The sequence below is a fragment of the Podarcis muralis genome, chromosome Z (genome assembly GCF_964188315.1).
Source record: "Podarcis muralis chromosome Z, rPodMur119.hap1.1, whole genome shotgun sequence".
NCBI lineage: Eukaryota > Metazoa > Chordata > Lepidosauria > Squamata > Lacertidae > Podarcis > Podarcis muralis.
This window is the reverse complement of record NC_135673.1, coordinates 8,793,443-8,811,765: the sequence shown is the minus strand read 5'-3', so window position 1 is coordinate 8,811,765 and position 18,323 is coordinate 8,793,443. Positions and strand designations below refer to the sequence as shown.

At 45.5% G+C, this 18,323-nt stretch overlaps 1 protein-coding gene across 5 annotated transcripts in view; it reads right to left on the bottom strand.

Moving 5' to 3' along the window:
• Positions 1-729: 729 nt before the first annotated feature.
• Positions 730-18,323, bottom strand: part of AKNA (AT-hook transcription factor) — a 62,257-nt gene continuing 44,663 nt past the window's right edge. For 3 of the 5 annotated variants that reach the window (XM_077922148.1, XM_077922149.1, XM_077922150.1), the window contains exons 15-22: positions 16,606-16,759; positions 12,816-12,986; positions 11,411-11,550; positions 10,553-10,666; positions 9,174-9,314; positions 7,675-7,791; positions 5,939-6,107; positions 730-3,911 (exon numbers count right to left, since the gene is read on the bottom strand). In XM_077922148.1, the coding sequence (XP_077778274.1) occupies positions 3,632-3,911; positions 5,939-6,107; positions 7,675-7,791; positions 9,174-9,314; positions 10,553-10,666; positions 11,411-11,550; positions 12,816-12,986; positions 16,606-16,759 (1,286 nt within the window). In that variant the 3' untranslated portion in view covers positions 730-3,631. The remainder of the gene's footprint in view (positions 3,912-5,938; positions 6,108-7,674; positions 7,792-9,173; positions 9,315-10,552; positions 10,667-11,410; positions 11,551-12,815; positions 12,987-16,605; positions 16,760-18,323) is intronic. The other 2 variants (XM_077922151.1, XM_077922152.1) reach the window with 2 other exon arrangements.

Sequence of the window (18,323 nt, the reverse complement as noted above, 5' to 3'; positions counted from 1 at the left end):
CCTCCTCCAAAAACTAGGTGCATCTTGTGGTCTGGTGAGTCTTATAGAGTGAAAAATATGGCGGTTTGTAACCTTTTGAAGCCATCCAAATTGGTGGCCATCTCTACTTCTTTTGGGAGCTGTCAGAGCTGGAGCGAATTCCAAAGTGTGATTGTGCTATGTGAAGAAATAACTTTATGTTGTTGTTCACTTGCTAATCACAGCTTGCAAGGGAGCAACTAACCACAGTGCCTGGTTTGGATGTAAAGAAAACCTGGTACAGTCTGTTTTGTTTGCATTGGGCAGCTGGAAGTACAAGCACTCTGACAGGACATCACTTGTTCTTGATAACAAAATAAGACTTTCTGGCTTATTGTAGGTTTAATGTGCAAACAGAGTCGGTGTGTGTGTTTGAAATCTTTCCCCTTTTTAAAAAATGAATGAAGACACCAGCAGACAAAAATCATTTCTTGAGCAAGAAAAACAGAAACACCCATTTGCATTCATTACCAGAGACGTGCTTGTTTTTTATTTTATTTTATTTTAAAGGAATGTTGAAAAAGATACAACTATCATAGCTTCACAGTGATTTTGTTTGTGGTAATGGCTCCAATGCAAAACACACCCTACACCAACACCTGTGTCTGAAAGTGCTTTGAGAACTATCTACAACATAATGCACATTTTAGCCCATTTCTACAGATAGTATGAGTGTTGAGAAGGATCTGTCATTATGATTTTTTTCCTTAAAAAAAAATAAAGGTATATTTATAGATTCAAAAAGTTTATTTTAAAAAGGTGTCAGGGGGCAAACGGCACAGACATCCATCACCAGCTGCCCACTTCCCCTTCCTTTGTGTTGCAATGTTTCTAAGGCACTCATCTCATGACTGAGTCAATTCCTGTTATTACTGCACTCACATCTCAACTCACATAATCTACAGGCAGCATGGAACATTAGCAGCAGTGAGGATAGGACCAAGAACAGCCAAGGTGGCCTCAACTTCCCAGCTGCGTTTAAGCGGTTGCTTAATTCAGTGATTGGCAGAAGGTAGAACAGGCTCTCCTAGGAAATCTCTGGGTTAGCCCCAACAGATCAGCTAGGGTTTCTAACTCCCAATGGTCTAATAACAAGAACCCAAAGGCTGCTGTCTTAAAGGTGAGGTCCTATCTGCACTATACATTGACTGCAGCATTATACCACTTTAAACAGTTGTGGCTTCCCCTGAAGAATCCTGGGACCCGTAGTTTGTTCAGGGTGCTGAGAGGTGCTTTTCAACACAGCTGCAGTTCCCAGAATTCCCTGCAAAGAGGGATTGACTCTTTGCAAAGAGGGGAATAGGGAATTTCCTAAGAACTCTCAGCACCGTTAACAAACCACAGTTTCCAGGATTCTTCGGGGGAACACATGACTGCTTGAATACAGTTTCATACCGCCTCAATATATCATGCAGGTGGGCCTTAGGTTGCTGAAAAAGAATGCCTGGGGGAAAACTATGTGTTGGTTTGTGGGAGGAAGCTTGTATCTGCTACTGATCACAAATTCCTGGGTAGCGATCATGTGCCCAGAAGGAACCCTATTGCATGTAATACAGGAATATTCTACAAGACCCAGTGATCAGCCGAACATTGGTGCTGGCAAAGCCCTGATATGACAGCTTATGGGGGCTACCTACAAACTCCCTCCCAGCTCTGACACCTCTTTATCTCTCCTGCTCCTGATACTGCATATGACATTAGTTGTAAATATAAGTGCCTCTTGGGCAAACCAGCCTTGTGGGCAAAATGAGGAGGGTGGGCAGGCCTAATCAGGCCTGCAGGCTGAAGGTTGCTCACCACTGATATCTGTTCTGTCTTAAATATTGATCAACTTTGCCCTGACAATGACAGCAAAAAGTGTCTGATACTGTTATATATCTACTGCCCCCCGATGCTTATTGATTGCATTTGGTCTTGGCAAACTGCCTACAATGTGTTGGACCTCGGAGTGGCTGCTTGCCCAAAGTTCTTAAAGCACACACAAACAACCTAATGGGCACAAGGAAATGGGGAGGGAGAGAAAAGTATTCTGGCAAAATATATTTTGAAGACATTCTTGAAGGCAAAAAAACCCCAAAAGAGTTGACATACAAAATGCTCATTGTTTCCATTCCATAGTACCAAACCAAACAGCAATTGAAACCACACGTGTAAAAAAACAAATACACACACCCAAACACATATACACATATCTCTGAAAACGATTCACCATGGCTACCCCTTCACAAAATAGAGCTCTTTCACGAAGAGTCCTGAGGTAAGTATTGCAATAGACTCACGGCCCTTAAGAGGACCACCCAAAAACTTTTATGTCCTACTCTCAGCTTATTGAGCCTTGTAAGTAGGACAGCACCCTGTAAGGGGTTGTATTCAGACTAGTTCCACCGGAATTAATGAACCTAAGTTACGTGCATTAGTTTCAGTAAGTCTGCTCTTAAGAATGACAAACATTGGATACAGTGCTGTATGTTTACAGTGAATGAGATCAGTTCAGCAACAGCATGGAGGAGGTAGTAGACCTTCCTGCAAGACGATCAGGATTAAAACGTAAGAGCCCTGGTGGATCAAGCCAATGGCCCATGTAGCTTAGCATCCTGTTTTCCCAATGACCAACATATGTTCCAGTGGGAAGTCCAAAAGCAGAACCATTTGTATTTCCCAGCAGGTGGCATTCAAAGACACAGTTGTTCCACCAGTAGAGGCAGAGCATAGCCTTAAAGGCTCTGAACAGCCACTGGCCACTGCTTATGCCCAATATCATCTTCATCTTCCTAGGAGATGAAGGGTGCGAAATTGGGATAACTCTGCAGCAGGTGCCAGAATTGTCTGCTGGACAACAAGCCATTTGCTGACCGCCCCCCATAGGGCCTTTCAATTCCCTGAAAATAAATCGAGGGGAGAAGAAGTACCATCTTCACATGGCCTCAGTGTGCCAGAAGATGTTCTGCTTCTGCCACTATGCCCCCAAAGGAGCTTTTAAGACTTCCATTTTTAAGGCAAAATACAGTTGAGGTAAGGTGAGAAAAGAGGAAGAGGCAGGTAGAGGACACCCAGCACTGGAATATCTAAGGCTGACCTAAGGACCCACCACCAAGCCCCTGCCAACATTAAGAGAGATACACTACCCTCAATGTCCATTGGAAAAATAAAGAAACCACTACTGTTACCCCTAGTCCGCGAAAATGCTACATCTTCCCCCAAACTGCTTGGAATTTTGCCCTTTTAAGACGTGCAAAATAAGGGCAGAGATGGCTTTCGTGACACGACGTTAAGTTGCTTGTTCAGGGGGTGGGAGTGAAGGGGAAGTGCAGCAGCAGTCCCTTTCCACAATCTTTGAAGGCTCCCAGTGTGTATTAAGACAGGCGCCACACACAGCCTAGAGACTTGTGCACCTCCACAATGCTTAAGAGGCTGTCGGGCATCCAAAAATGGGACACCTCCACAGTGAGTTAGGGGCTCTATGGTGGTGCTCTTTGGCACATAAAAGACCAAGAATGTTATGTGAATATCTCCCCCATGTTATGTTTTGGGGGAACTGAGTCCCATTCCCCCTTTTTTTTTTGCAATTCCAGCTAAACCAGTAGAGGAGGTGTCCATCCACTTGGCTCTCTTGCTAAAAGAGGCAGGATCTCCGCTGGTGCCTCCCTTTGTTCACATCTGAAGTCAGAGACCGGCTGATCCGCTTGGTAGTGAGCTTCATGTCTCTCGCAGCTACTATGGCGCGGCTCAGAGACCTGTTCAGGTCCTGCAGACCAGCGCAGTCCAGAGTCATGGAGCAGCAGGAACCCTCTTGCATTTGGTGCCGAGAAGCCGAGGTTTTCAGCTCTGGGGCCTGGGGCCTGCTAGGGACAGCAACAGGGGAGGAGACCTGAGGTGCAAGTGGAGAACAATAGCTGGCGAAGAGAAAAAGAAGGGGAGGGTCTGAATAAACCTTTACACTAGATGAAAGCATTTATGCATCTAGTTCAGCATTGCCCACACCAAGGGTAATAATAATAATAATAATAATAATAATAATAATAATAATAATAATAAATAATAATAATAAATTTATTATTTATACCCCACCCATCTGGCTGGATTTCCCCAGCCACTCTGGGCGGCTTCCAACAAAGTATTAAAATACAGTAGTCTGTTAAACATTAAAAGATTCCCTAAACAGGGCTGCCTTCAGATGTCTTCTAAAAGTTTGGTAGTTACTTTTCTTTTTGACATCTGGTGGGAGGGCGTTCCACAGGGCGGGCGCCACTACCGAGAAGGCCCTCTGCCTGGTTCCCTGTAACTTGGCTTCTCGCAGCGAGGGAACCACCAGAAGGCCCTCGGCGCTGGACCTCAGTGTCTGGGCAGAACAATGGAGGTAGAGACGCTCCTTCAGGTATGCTTGACTGAGGCCGTTTAGGGCTTTAAAGGCCAGCACCAACACTTTGAATCGTGCTTGGAAACGTACTGGGAGCCAGTGTAGGTCTTTCAAGACAGGTGTTATATGGTCTTGGTGGCCCTTCCCAATCACCAGTCTAGCTGCCGCATTCTGGATTAGTTTTGGTTTCTGGGTCACCTTCAAAGGTAGCCCCACATAAAGTGCATTGCAGTAGTCTAAGTGAGAAATAACTAGAGCATGCACCACTCTGGCGAGACAGTCTGTGCGCAGGTAGGGTCTCAGCCTGCATACCAGATGGAGCTGATAAACAGCTGCTCTGGACACAGAATTGACCTGCGCTTCCTTGGACAGCTGCGTTTCCAAAATGACTCCCAGGCTGCGCACCTGGTCCTTCAGGGGCACAGTTACCCCATTCAGGACCAGGGAGTCCTCTACACCTGCCCGCCTCCTGTCCCCCCAAAACAGTACAGTGGTACCTTGGGTTAAGTACTTAATTCGTTCTGGATGTCTGTTCTTAACTGAAACTGTTCTTAACCTGAAGCACCACTTTAGCTAATGGGGTCTCCCGCTGCCGCCGCGCTGCCAGAGCACGATTTCTGTTCTCATCCTGAAGCAAAGTTCTTAACCTGAGGTAATATTTCTGGGTTAGCAGAGTCTGTAACCTGAAGCGTATGTAACCCGAGGTACCACTGTACTTCTGTCTTGTCTGGATTCGACCTCAATCTGTTAGCTGCTATCCATCCTCCAACCGCCTCCAGACACTCACACAGGGTGGGGGGCGGTTTTCAGTCAGAGGGCTGCATTCCCATCTGTGCAACCTTCTGGGGGCCACATGCCAGTTACGGGCAGGGCCAGAGGATAAAGTGGGCAGAACAACAAATATAAATGCTACTTTAGTGGAGTGGGCTGCTATTACACACATTCATGCCCCCCCCCCCCCGTCCTCCAGATAAGCAAGAGGCATTATCAGAGTTAAAAAACCAACCAACCAACCAAGCAAAAACACTCAAGGAGGGGTATGCAATAGGGCTAAGTGAGGGGTGTAGCCTTGGGAGAGTCCAGCGGACCAGACACTGAAGCTTAGAGGGGCACATTTAGACCCTGAGTCTGAGGTTCCCAGCCCTGGGTCTGCACTAACTGGCCAGGAGCTCCCCAGAATCTCAGGAAGAGCAAGGGCCTTTTTCATCCTTTTACCTGATCCTTCTTACTGGAGGTGCTAGGGACTGAACCTGGGGACTTCTGCCGGTAAGGTATGTGCTCTCTCACTGAACAATGGTACCTTCCCAAATGAGTTTTGGAGGCATCGGTGGCAGGGAACAAGCCAACATCAGAGTAGGAGACCTTATAGAGGCAGACAACTGAAGCTGGACTACAACACCACTCCTGGTCACTGTCCATGTTATCTGGAGCTTGATGGAAAGTTTTAGTCCAGCAATATCTGGAGGGCCACAGGCTCACCATTGTTGGGGTCAACACAATAAGGGAAAAAGTCATATCTCTCAGAATTCTCACTGAACAAAGACCTGAATGAGTGGTTCTTACATTATAGGCGCTGGAGGGTAGGGAACCATGGGGACATAGCTGATGGAGGCAGCAGAGCTTGGGAGTGCCAGATACCAGAGTCCAGGCTGCTGTGATTGATGGTGATTGCTGGGGTTCTGCTGTGGTCCAGAACTTTGCTCTGCTTTGTCCCCTGCACCATGGTCCACCCCTGGGGGCAAATGAGAAAACAAGATCTAAAATTCTCCTTAGACAGAACTGGGAGGAATTGATTATTATTATTATTATTCATAATTTTCATTTATATACATTACAACAATGTTTGCCAAGTTTTAACATTTTCAATTTTGACTCCTTTCCCCCTCTTTCTGCGGTTCCTTACATTTATTTTCATCCTTTCCTGTATACTCCAAATTGTTTTAACTTATTCTTTTATTCGTCTGTTCTAATATACCGTATATCTCATATATATTTTACAGTGGTGCCTCGCAAGACAAAATTAATTCGTTCCGCGAGTTTTGTCGTCTTGCGATTTTTTTCATCTTGCGAAGCACGGTATCGGGAAAGTTTTGGAAAAGCTTCAAAAATCACCAAAGTCTTTAAAAACCTCAAAAAAAGGCTACCACACCGCGTTCTATGAGTTGCTCCTCGAAGTCAAGTCACAACTGTATTAACGGTGTTAAGAAAAAGGAAACAAACTTGCAAGACGTTTCCGTCTTGCGAAGCAAACCCATAGGGAAAATCGTCTTGCAAAGCAGCTCAAAAAACAAAAACCCCTTTCGTCTAGCGAGTTTTTTGTCTTGTGAGGCATTCGTCTTGCGAGGTACCACTGTATTTAAAAAACCTGCAGGTTTTTACAATAATTGGAGGAATTGATATCTTACTATAAAGGAAAGTGGGAGGCACTTCAGAGAGCAACTCCCACTCTCCTTTGAAAGGGGGTTGAAGCTGGGGTGAGCTGTGAGGAGGAGGACTAGGAGCGAGCTATAAAGGGGATACCAAGGGGGTGGGCGTGGTGTAAAGGAAGGGAGTTTGCTCAGATGTAAAGGGAGGAAGGGTTGGCCAAGTATAGGGGCAGAGGGGTTGGTGAGTAGAGTGAGCAGGGGCAGCAGCCCTCTGTGTGCATATGTGTGTTTTCAATGACATCTTGCAGAATACACACACAAAAATCTCACCCCAGTCTCGAGAAGCCCTAAGTGTCCAACACGTATCTCATATTTTGTTTAGTGTCCGTGGAAGTTCAGTGGCACAGATGCTCTGGAACACTCTTCCCTTTGAAGCATTTCCAAAAACATTTCCATTTCACTAAGTACTTTTTAGAGAATTAATTTGTCTCAACTTTGGCCATTTGTTCTCTGTTTTACGACCATAACATTTATACAATGCCTGAATTGTTTTATTGTTACTTGATTTCTAAAAATGTGTCGGCAGTTTACAAATCAATGGCTACCAGGCATGATGGCTATGTTCTACCTCCACTGTCAGAGGTGACACATCTCACTGTCAGAGGTGACACATACCAGCTGCTGGGAATTGCAGGTGGGGAAAGTGCTGTTGTGGTCAGGTCCTGCTTGTGGTCAGCCACTATGAGAACAGGATGCTAGGCTAGATGAGCTGTTGGCTTGAGCTAGCAGCCTCATCTTATAGTTTTATAAACAAAAACATTCCTCTTGGGAACTGTTTCCAAATCCCTCACCATCCTTGCTGCCCTCGTCAGGACCCGCGCTCTAGTTTGCCAACACAGCATCAGTTTTCACACCAGAATTTCCCTTCCTCACCATGCACTACTTTGCTCCTGGGGTTCCTGGTATCCTTGCACAGATGGCTTGGTGCTTCTGACTTCTTCGGAGTGCTTTGGTAGAAGGGTCCAAATGAATCCCTTGGGGAGTCACAGCCTAGATATGAAAGACAAAGTAATTCATCTTTCCACAAGGACCCTCCACCCCAAATCTAAAAGCAAGAAAACACAGAACCAGAGCCTTGGAGAGGGTTTTTTTTTTTTTAAAAAAAACAAACAACTACCAGTATGTGGAAGCAGCTAAGATATTGAGCTATAAATTAATCATGACATTGGACATGAGTGCCTCTGGGCGTGCTGATGTTGAAGGCATGTCCACCACCAAAATTTGTGAGTGCCTAGCTCCCTCAGAGTGAATTTTGTGGGTGCTACAGCACCCAAGGCCCTGGCACCTGGTGCCTATGCCTCAAGCATAGAACTCATTAGATAAGTCTTGGACAAGCCAGTCGTTCTCAGTTTCTGCTGAAACTGCTGACCCAGATTTATTTATTTTTAATCTCCTAAAAAAAGTTTTTTTAAAAAAGAAAAGACATGTAGACCGAGTCCTTAATTTAGGAATGCAGAAATTCACCAGGTACCAGTTAACATTTAACCAAGGATAATGATTCCTGTGGCACTATTCCACCTGTTGCTAAGCGCCAGAATTGTAAAAAGGGAAAAGTCAAGAGGAAATTTAAGGTGAAGAGCCAGCAGAGACACAACGTTCAGCACCTGATTCGTTCCACATTTGCTTCAGTGATCCATTTGGTGGTGTAAGTTATGGGCTAATTTTTCTTATCAGTTGCTGTGTGGGACTCCTGATTCAGAACATACCCTGCTCACAGACTCTGACTTCCTTGTTCTTCCAACAGAGTGGACTGCTCACATAAGCAAGCCACTTTGCTGCCACTGCGAATCCTGCCCTGCTCTGTGGTCTGGATTGTGCAAACAGAGACGGGGCACTTGTGGCCCTCCAGATTCTATTTGATTACAACTCCTATTACTGCCTCACAGACAAGCAAAATGATCAAGGGGATGGAGCAACTCCCCTATGGGGTAAGGTTTCAGAGTTTGGGCATCTTTAGTTTAAAGCAAAGGAGAGAAGGAGGCAACATGACAGATGATGTGAAGAAAGCAGATCCACAACTCATGAACATCCAATGAAGCTGAATTTTAGAGGACTCAGGACAGACTAAAGAAAGTACCTATTTACACAGCACAGAGTTAAAACTACTTGCTCCCACAAGATACAGCAATAGCAACCAACCTGGATGGCTTTGAAAGAGGGTTGCACACATTTGTGGACAATAAGGCTAGCAGTGTCTACTTACCATGATGGCTATGTTCTACGTCTACTGTTAGTAAACCTCTGAATACAAGTTGCTAGGAATCACAAATGGGGGGAGTGCTATTGCTTGTGGGCTTCGCAGTGGAGCATCTGGCTGGCTACTGTGAGAATAGAATGCTGGTCTAACTCCAGCAGGGCTCTTCTTATGATACCTTTGTAGCCTCTGGCATCTTGGTTTCTTGTGGGTACGTCTTCAAGCCGTGACTTGACCTCTTGGCAATAGGGGCACGGGGCAGAGCTTTTGGGAGTCTTTGGTTCTTGCGACTTGGGACTTGAAAAAGAATACTGGGTTCCTACAGAAATCGAAACAAAGAAACTTGATACATACACCCCCAGACATCTGGTTTCCCTTGTGGGAAGAGAACACTGGACTCGATGGGCCTTTGGTTTAATGCAGCAGGGGTCTTCTTATGTTATAGCATCTCCACCTCCATTGTTCTGCCCAGACACTGAGGTCCAGCGCCGAGGGCCTTCTGGTGGTTCCCTCACTGTGAGAAGCCAAGTTACAGGGAACCAGGCAGAGGGCCTTCTCGGTAGTGGCACCTGCCCTGTGGAACGCCCTCCCACCGAATGTCAAAGAGAAAAATAACTACCAAACTTTTAGAAGACATCTAAAGGCAGTCCTGTTTAGAGAAGCTTTTAATGTTTAATAGGTTATTGTATTTTAGTGTTTTGTAGGAAGCCGCCCAGAGTGGCTGGGGAAACCCAGCGAGATGGACAGGGTATAAATAATAGATTATTATTATAATTAGTATTATTATTGTATAGCTTTTATTGTAACGCATTGTTCTTTTTTCTGATTTTATGCCATACTTTATGTTTTTAAATTTTGTAGGTTGCCTGGAGACATTTGGTGCCAAGCAACTGACAAACTGAAAGGATGATGATGATTTGCTTGGTAGCTTTTTCAGTGGGGACCACCATTCGTCCCCTCCACCTGGAGAGGAGGGGAGGAGAAATTATTGCCACAAATCAGAGCAAATTTCCCCTGAAAATTACAAAGGCAGTTCTGCTCCCCTCTTTTGCTTCCCATAAGGTAAAGGTAAGGGGACCCCCTGACCATTAGGTCCAGTCGTGACGGACTCTAGGGTTGTGGCGCTCATCTCGCTTTATTGGCCGAGGAAGCCAGCGTACAGCTTCCGGGTCATGTGGCCAGCTGGTGAACCAGAGCAGCGCACGGAAACGCTGTTTACCTTCCCACCGGAGTGGTACCTATTTATCTACTTGCCCTTTGATGTGCTTTCGAACTGCTAGGTTGGCAGGAGCAGGGACCGAGCAACGGGAGCTCACCCTGTCGCGGGGATTCGAACCGCCAACCTTCTGATTGGCAAGCCCTAGGCTCTGTGGTTTAGCCCACAGCGCCACCCGTGTCCCATTTGCTTCCCATACCCTCCCCTAAAATTTAGGCCAAATTTTTATTCGCATGGAAATTCAACCCAGCCTTCCTAGCGCAGTGCACTGCTACCTGTCTAGTCCTTCCTGGGGTAGTTGATTTGGTAAATAAAAGCAGGCTCAGGTGCCCATTGCTCACCAGTGTAGGGCCCCCAGAGGATGGGCTGCTCTGGGGATTCTTTCCTAGAAGCAGAGGTTTCCTGGCGTTTCCCTTTCCATGGCTTTGGTGGTGAGTAGTCTGACTCTGAAGGGCCTGCAAACAACACAGGTGGGGACACCCTCAGTCCTCATATGCGCATAGAATAGCAGTCACTTCATTACACAGAATCAAGTCTAAGGGAATCAAGTGCTGTTGGTTTGGAGCACAACACTGATGGGCTAGTGCATGAGATGTCACTGACAATGCAAAGCTGGAAAGGGTTTAGGTTAGGCTTATTTAATTCATACATTGCTTCCCTTAAAAAAGAAGTCTGGAGCAATTTGCAACCACTGTAAAGAAACACAAATAAAAATCACATAAACTTTTTTTAAAAAACAAAATGAAACATACCCACCCAAATTTAACAGTACAATGACTGGTGATACCCAAATGCCCAGGAAAAAGAAAACATATTTGCCTCAAATAAATGTCAAGGTTGGCACCAGAGCAGTTTGTACAATAGGTGCGGGAGGTGCTACTGTTCTCTCACTGCCCCCCTCATAGAATCCCAGAACTAGTCCAATGCCCTGCAATGCAGGAATGACAACTAAAGCATCCCTGACAGATGGCCACCCAACCTCTGCTTAAAAACCTTCCAAGGTACTTCGTTCTTCAGACATCCTTCAAAGGTGGCATGCAGAAAAGGACCTTAGGGTCCTGGCAGGCTTATATGAGGAACAGAAGCACAGACAGCACATCCTTCTGAAAGGCATGCCTATGTTCACCCTCTGAATAAAATGCATCTCTTTGCATAACCAAACCAACCTAATGCACACCACAAACATTTTTGTTGCTTACTGAGATCCAGCTGGATCCCATCTTGCAGGTTTGATCTCTTTATCCAATCTTCTGGCTTGATCAACAGAGCTGGACTGTCAGGGTCAGCTGTGCTCTTCCCGGATGTTTTGCTGCGAGATGAGGTGGGGATGTGGTTGGACCTGCAAGACAGTGAATTGTTTTAGGCACACTGCACCATTCCTTACATGAGCAGCAGCAAGCACAGGGCAGAGAATTTCTGCTTACCTACTGCAAATCTGAGTTAGAAAGTATGTGTGTCTGTGAGAGAAAATTTAAAAGGGAAGAAGTGGTGGGCACAAGTAAGGGGTCTATACCTCTGCAGTGCCCCTCTCTCTTCTGCATATCAGGGCTCCAAGACCACCCCCTTTTTTTGCAACAGAAGCTTACCAAGTGTTTGACTAAAAATGACCTTGTATGTGAAAAATTATAGGATATCATTAGTCTCAACAAACAATAAATCATATTTCAGGTTTCCAGCAGGTTTCCAGCTGATGCCTGGTGTAAATAAAGGCAAGAAAGAAAGCTGGGCTTCTGGGGCATTGCATGGGCAGCAGATGGCACCAAAGAGAAGACACTTGTTGCTGTTCAGGGTGTCAATACCCAGCATCTTCAGGCAGGTGCCAGGGCCCCTAGGTCCAGGTAAAGTACCGTATTTTTCGCTCTATAGGACACACTTTTCCCCATCCAAAAATTGAGGGGAAATGTGTGTGCGTCCTATGGAGCGAATGCAGGCTCCTTGGCTTCAGCGATAGCAACGCTAAGCCTCTGAAGGGCAGAGGGAGCACTCCAGGCTTCGCGTTGCTTTCGCTGAAGCCTGGAGAGCGAGAGGCGTCGGTGTGCTATGGCTTCTTTAGCCCTGTGCAGCCTCTTCCGGCAGGGAGAGGTTGCGTGGGGCTAAAGAGGAAGCCAAAACAGCCAGCAGGATGGATCCCGCTGGCTGCCTTGTCTTGTTCCATAGCCGCGCGCAACCCCTTCGGCAGGGAGAGGCTGCACGGGGCTATGGCTTCTTTAGCCCCGCACAGCCTCTCCCAGCAGGGAGAGGTTGCGTGGGACTAAAGAGGAAGCCAAAACAGCGAGCGGGATCCATAAGATTTTTTTTCTTGATTCCCCCCCCCCCCTAAAAACTAGGTGCACCCTATGGTCCGGTGCGCCCTATGGAGCGAAAAATACGGTATGTTGCTGGCACCTGCCCCTCCAGCAGCCTGCCTCTTCAAGTAGCATAAGGCAGCTGAATCTAGCAGCCATTTTAACTCCCCACCATTCTCTGAAGAAATGCTTTGCCAGAGGCATTGTGGGAAAATCCTTACATGAACCTGCCCTGGCTGCCATCAGGAGACAGTGATGGAGAAAGGAGAGGCTGCCTGGGCTACCCTCAAACCTGGAACAAGCTCTGCCCATTGCTTACCCTATTGAATTGGCACTTCTGGGGAGGCGGGTCCTGTCCTGTCTTGGCATCTGGAGTGTAGAGGTATGTGCGGAGGGTGGCCGCTTTGGATAACCATGAGGCTGCTGGAGGGTCTTCTCCAGGACTTGGCGAAGCTGGTGGACTTCATGCTGCAAAGCTCTGATAGCCTGGCTGTTAAAGAGACAAAAACAACCCCCAGCCCAGGATCAGTTAAAATCAGGACCTAGCATGACAAGAGATATTAATTTTAGGCATGCTATACATGTCCAGCAACCCAAATTGTACACACAATAGTGGAAGGGTCATAGCTTGGTGATAGGGCATCCACTTTGGAAAAATCCTAACAACTGCACTCTTAGTGAGGCTGCTTCTGTTTACAGTTTTTACAGAGTAAGTACAAAGCATAACCAGCTTGCAGATGGAATGTTTTTACTGCAGGAGTTAGCTCTTTTTTTTTTTTTATAATTTTTTTATTGCGTTTCTTTCCATATATTCACAGAGTTAAGAACGTACAAGAGCCACAAACAAGAAACAGATTTTGAGAGTAAAGAAGATAATAACAGAAGAAAAAAGAAAAATAAAAATAAAATATATGCTTGTCCAATCATCTTTCCATAATTTATCACTGTCAGTTAGACCTCCTCAGATCTTCCAGGCCCTGTGTTCCCTGTAATACAGTATCAATATCAGCAATTTGTAACCTTATTTCGCAACTCAATATATCTTTCAATTATTATGTTTCCAATTTCCAAAAGTTGTAGTTCCATTCCAATTCCTTTCACAATAAACATAATATATTTGTTTCAAATTGTCTCTTCTTTTTTGTTATAACTTACTCTAACTTTTACCTACTCAATTTACAGAAGCATAACATTTCCTAATCGTGCACCATCTTAACATTCAAACAACTTATAATGTTTTTGCAAATAGTCTTTAAATTTTTTCCAGTCCTCCTCTATTGTTTCCTCGCTCAGATCTCGAATTCTGCCAGTCATTTCAGCTAGTTCCATATAGTCCATCAATTGCGTCTGCCAGTCTTCCAGAGTGGGTAGATCTTGTGTCTTCCAATGCTTTGCGATGAGAATTCTTGCTGCTGTAGTTGCGTACATAAACAAAGTTCTATCCTTCTTTAACACCTTCCGGCCCACCATGCCCAGAAGGAAGGCTTCCGGTTTCTTAGGAAAGGTATATCTAAATACCTTTTTCAGTTCATTGTAAATCATTTCCCAGAAGGCCTTCACTTTTGGACAGGTCCACCAGAGGTGAAAGAATGTCCCTTCTGCCTCTTTACATTTCCAACATTTATTATCAGACAGGTGGTATATCTTAGCTAACTTGACTGGGGTCATGTACCACCGGTATACCATTTTCATAATATTCTCTTTCAAGGCACTACATGCCGTAAACTTCATACCGGTGCTCCATAACTTTTCCCAGTCCTCAGCCATAATGTTGTGCCCAACATCCTGTGCCCATTTTATCATGGCAGATTTAACTGTCTCATCCTGTGTGTTCCATTTAAGCAGCAAATTATACATTCTTGAAAGTACCTTAGTCTTTGGCTCTAACAGTTCTGTCTCTAGTTTCGATTTTTCCACCTGGAAACCAACTTTTTTATCCATTTTAAATACCTCTTGAATTTGAGCATAATGTAGCCAGTCTCGCACCTTACTTTTTAAATTATCCTGGCTCTGCAGCTTCCAATTGTCTCCAGTTCTTTCAATTAATTCCCAATATTTTGGCCAATAGGCCTCCATATTGGGTCTTTTTCGAGCCTTGGCCTCCACCGGTGATAGCCACCTCGGGGTCTTACCTTCTAATAGGTCTTTGTATTTCATCCAGACGGCAAAAATTGCTTTTCTGACAATATGGTTTTTAAACAATTTATGAGCTTTCACCTTGTCGTACCACAAATATGCATGCCAACCAAAGACATTGTCAAACCCTTCCAGATCTAGGACATCAGTGTTCTCCAGCAGAAACCAATCCTTCAGCCAGCAGAAGGCTGCAGCTTCATAATGCAACCTCAGGTCCGGCAGGGCAAACCCCCCTCTATCTTTCAAGTCAGTTAGTATTTTAAATTTTATTCGGGGCTTTTTGCCCTGCCAGACAAACCTAGATATGTCCTTCTGCCATTTTCCAAAACATTCCACTCTGTCCACGATCTGTAGGGCTTGAAACAGAAATAACATTTTCGGCAAGACATTCATCTTTATAGCTGCAATTCGACCTGACAAGGTGAGTTTCAATCTTGACCAAATTTCCAAATCTTTTTTGATTTCCGACCAACATTTTTCATAGTTATCTTTAAATAAATTCAAGTTCCTAGCAGACAAATACACCCCTAGGTATTTCACTTTTTTAACCACACTTAACTCTGTTTCTTTCTGATACCCCTCTGTTTCTGTAAATGTCAAATTCTTAGCCAAAACCTTGGTTTTTTGCTTGTTCAACTTAAATCCCGCCACCCGACCAAACTCAGAGATAAGTTCTAAAACTCTTTTTGTACTAGATTCTGGCTCCTGTAATGTTAAAACTAGGTCATCTGCGAAAGCTTTCAGTTTATATTGTTTCACTCCAACCTCTATTCCTTGTACCAACCGGTCCTGCCTAATCATATTCAGCAACACCTCCAGGACTGAAATAAATAAAAGAGGGGATAGAGGGCACCCCTGTCGTGTCCCTTTTTCAATTTTAAATTCCTCCGTCACCACATTATTCACTATCAGTTTTGCTTTTTGCTCTGAATAAATTGCTTCTATTCCATTTTCAAACCCCCGCCCCACTCCCATCCCTGCCAAGTTTTTCTTCATAAACATCCAAGAAATGTTGTCAAATGCTTTCTCCGCATCAATAAAGATTAGAACCGCCCTTGTGTTCCTCTTGGTCTGCAAAAACTCCAAGATGTCAATAATGTTCCTGGTGTTATCAAACATATGTCTGCCAGGGAGAAAGCCTGCTTGGTCCTTATGAATTACTTCATTTAGTACCTTTTTAAGTCTATTTGCCAAAATGTCTGCAAATATTTTGTAATCCACATTCAGGAGTGAGATGGGACGGTAGTTCTTAAGCTGGGTCTTTTCAGTTTCTGACTTAGGTATCAATGTGATGAATGCTTCTTTCCACGTTTCCGGTGCCCCAGGAGTTAGCTCTTAAGAATGATGGAAAGCTCCCAGGCTGGTAGCTGAATGCAAGCTTGCCAGAGCATGGAGAAAATGTTCCCCTAAAAAGGGTTAAAATTGATGCCTTCTCCTCTGGAGGAAAGGGCCGTAGCTCAGTGGTGGAACATCTGCTTTGCACACAGAAGGCTCAGTCCCTGGTATCTCTGGGCAAGGCTGGAAGGGACTGACCCAAAAACCTGGAGGTTTGCTGCCAGTTAGTGCAGACCAGGGGAGGGGAAGCTTTTTCACCTTGAGGGCTGCACTCCCTTCCAGGCAACCTTTCAGGGGCCACATAATAGTGATGTCCAAGGACCCGAAGCAAAAAGTGGGCAGAGCAATGAATGCTGATTTTAGCTTTATTCAGATGGCTTTTTTTCCTTTGAACATCCCCCCTCCATCCTCCATGAAGGGAAGTGAGGAGCACTGTAGGAGTTCATGGACACCTTCCAGTTTGCCCAAAAGACTTGAGGAAGGTACAAAGCACCATCACCCAGTGGTCTGGGGAGAGTTCTGAGGGCCAGACAAAGTGGTCTGAGGGACTGCCTCGGCCACCTTGGCCTGAGGTTCCTCATCTATGATCTATTGTGTTTCTCACCCAGGGCTCCCACCATTCCAAAGAGGAAACTTACGCTCGGTGCACGCGAGTGTCAAGGAGACTGTAGTCATGAGTCTGGTCTGGGGGCAGCGAAACGGCAGAGGAGCTAGGAGAATGTCTTGCTTCATCAGGAGGCATATTGTAAGTGTCAAGTCTTGCCTGGGCCTCGGCCTCAGAGTCTGTGTGAGCTGGTGAGAAAAAGCCAGAAACACATCATAGAATCATAGGGTTAGAAGGGACCTCCAAGGGCCACCGGTAGCAGCAGAAGATAAGCAGTAGCTGGGTGAACTGCAAAGCAACCTTTTCCTGCTTTGCCTAGCAAAGGCAGAGGAGAGGAGCAGGACCATCCCTGGGTTGAGGATGTGGGGCCCACCCACTGTTGGTTTGCAGCAGCTGGCCTGATTCTAGACTTCTGGGTGGGGAGGGGAGTTTAAAAGGGGGAAAACAGTTGCTTATCTGCTAATTAGTGGGTGGGAGTATTATTTGTTTATTATTTATACATGGTTAATATTGTCTGTTATTAATTATATGGTGGGTGTGCTTTTGTTTTTTCATAAATGTTATGCTAGATGATATAGTGATGTATTGAATGACCCTTCCTCTCTTTTTTCTTCCGTTATGGTTGTGTGTGTGCATGCGCACACCTGCTGTAAGTCACCTGGGCACTTTGGGGGGATAAGAGACTAGTAAGTTTAATAACTTAATAAAACAACAACAACTCCTCTGCAATCCAGGAATCACAGCAATGCATGAATCATGGATCTTTCCACTTTGGAAACTGCATTATATAGAGCCAGATCATTAGTCCATCTAGCTAAGTATTGCCTATACTGATTGGCAGCAGGTCTCCAGGGCTTCATACATGGGTCTCTCTCCCAGCCCTACCTGGAGATGCTAAGGAATGAGCCTGGGATCTTCTGCATGCAAGGCAGGTGCATGCAATGGCACCTTCACCCGTACAAGCATTTCCCCTGTGACTCCAAGAGCTGATTACTAGCCAACATGTGCATCACAAAGTCTCCAGTGCTCACCACTCTTGACAAACTCTCTTTCCCTACAACTGGATGCAGGGAGCGAGGAAAGTGCTTAGGATTTAAAGAAAGAAAGAAAGAAAGAAAGAAAGAAAGAAAGAAAGAAAGGTAAAGGACCCCTGACAGTTAAGTCCAGTCATGAACGACTCTGGGGTTGTGGCACTCATCTCGTTTTACTGGCCAAGGGAGCCGACGTTTGTCCGCAGACAGTTTTTCTGGGTCATGTGGCCAGCATGACCAAGCCGTTTCTGGCGAACCAGAGCAGCGCACAGAAATGCTGTTTACCTTCCTGCTGGAGCAGTACCTATTTATCTACTTGCACTTTTTGGTGTGCTTTCAAACTGCTAGGTTGGCAGGAGCAGGGACCGAGCAACGGGAGCTCACCCCGTCACGGGGATTCGAACCGCCGACCTTCCGATCGGCAAGCCCTAGGCTCTGTGGTTTGGATCACAACACCACCTGCGTCCCTATGTGCTTAGGATGGCACAGAACAAATACATGTTGCAGCATGTTGAAACTGACCCAGCACTAGGCCTTGTAAAAGGTCCATGATTCAGGGGTGTTGTTTGATCTTTGCAAGGTGTTTCAGGGATCCAGGTACAGTAAGGTGGTACAGCCTGGCCAGGCTGCATGTGTGTGCATGTGCTAGAGCTTTATGTGAGTGAATGTTCTGGGTAGTGCAGCTAGCAAGGCACTGAGGGGCAGAATGTTAGGAAAGACC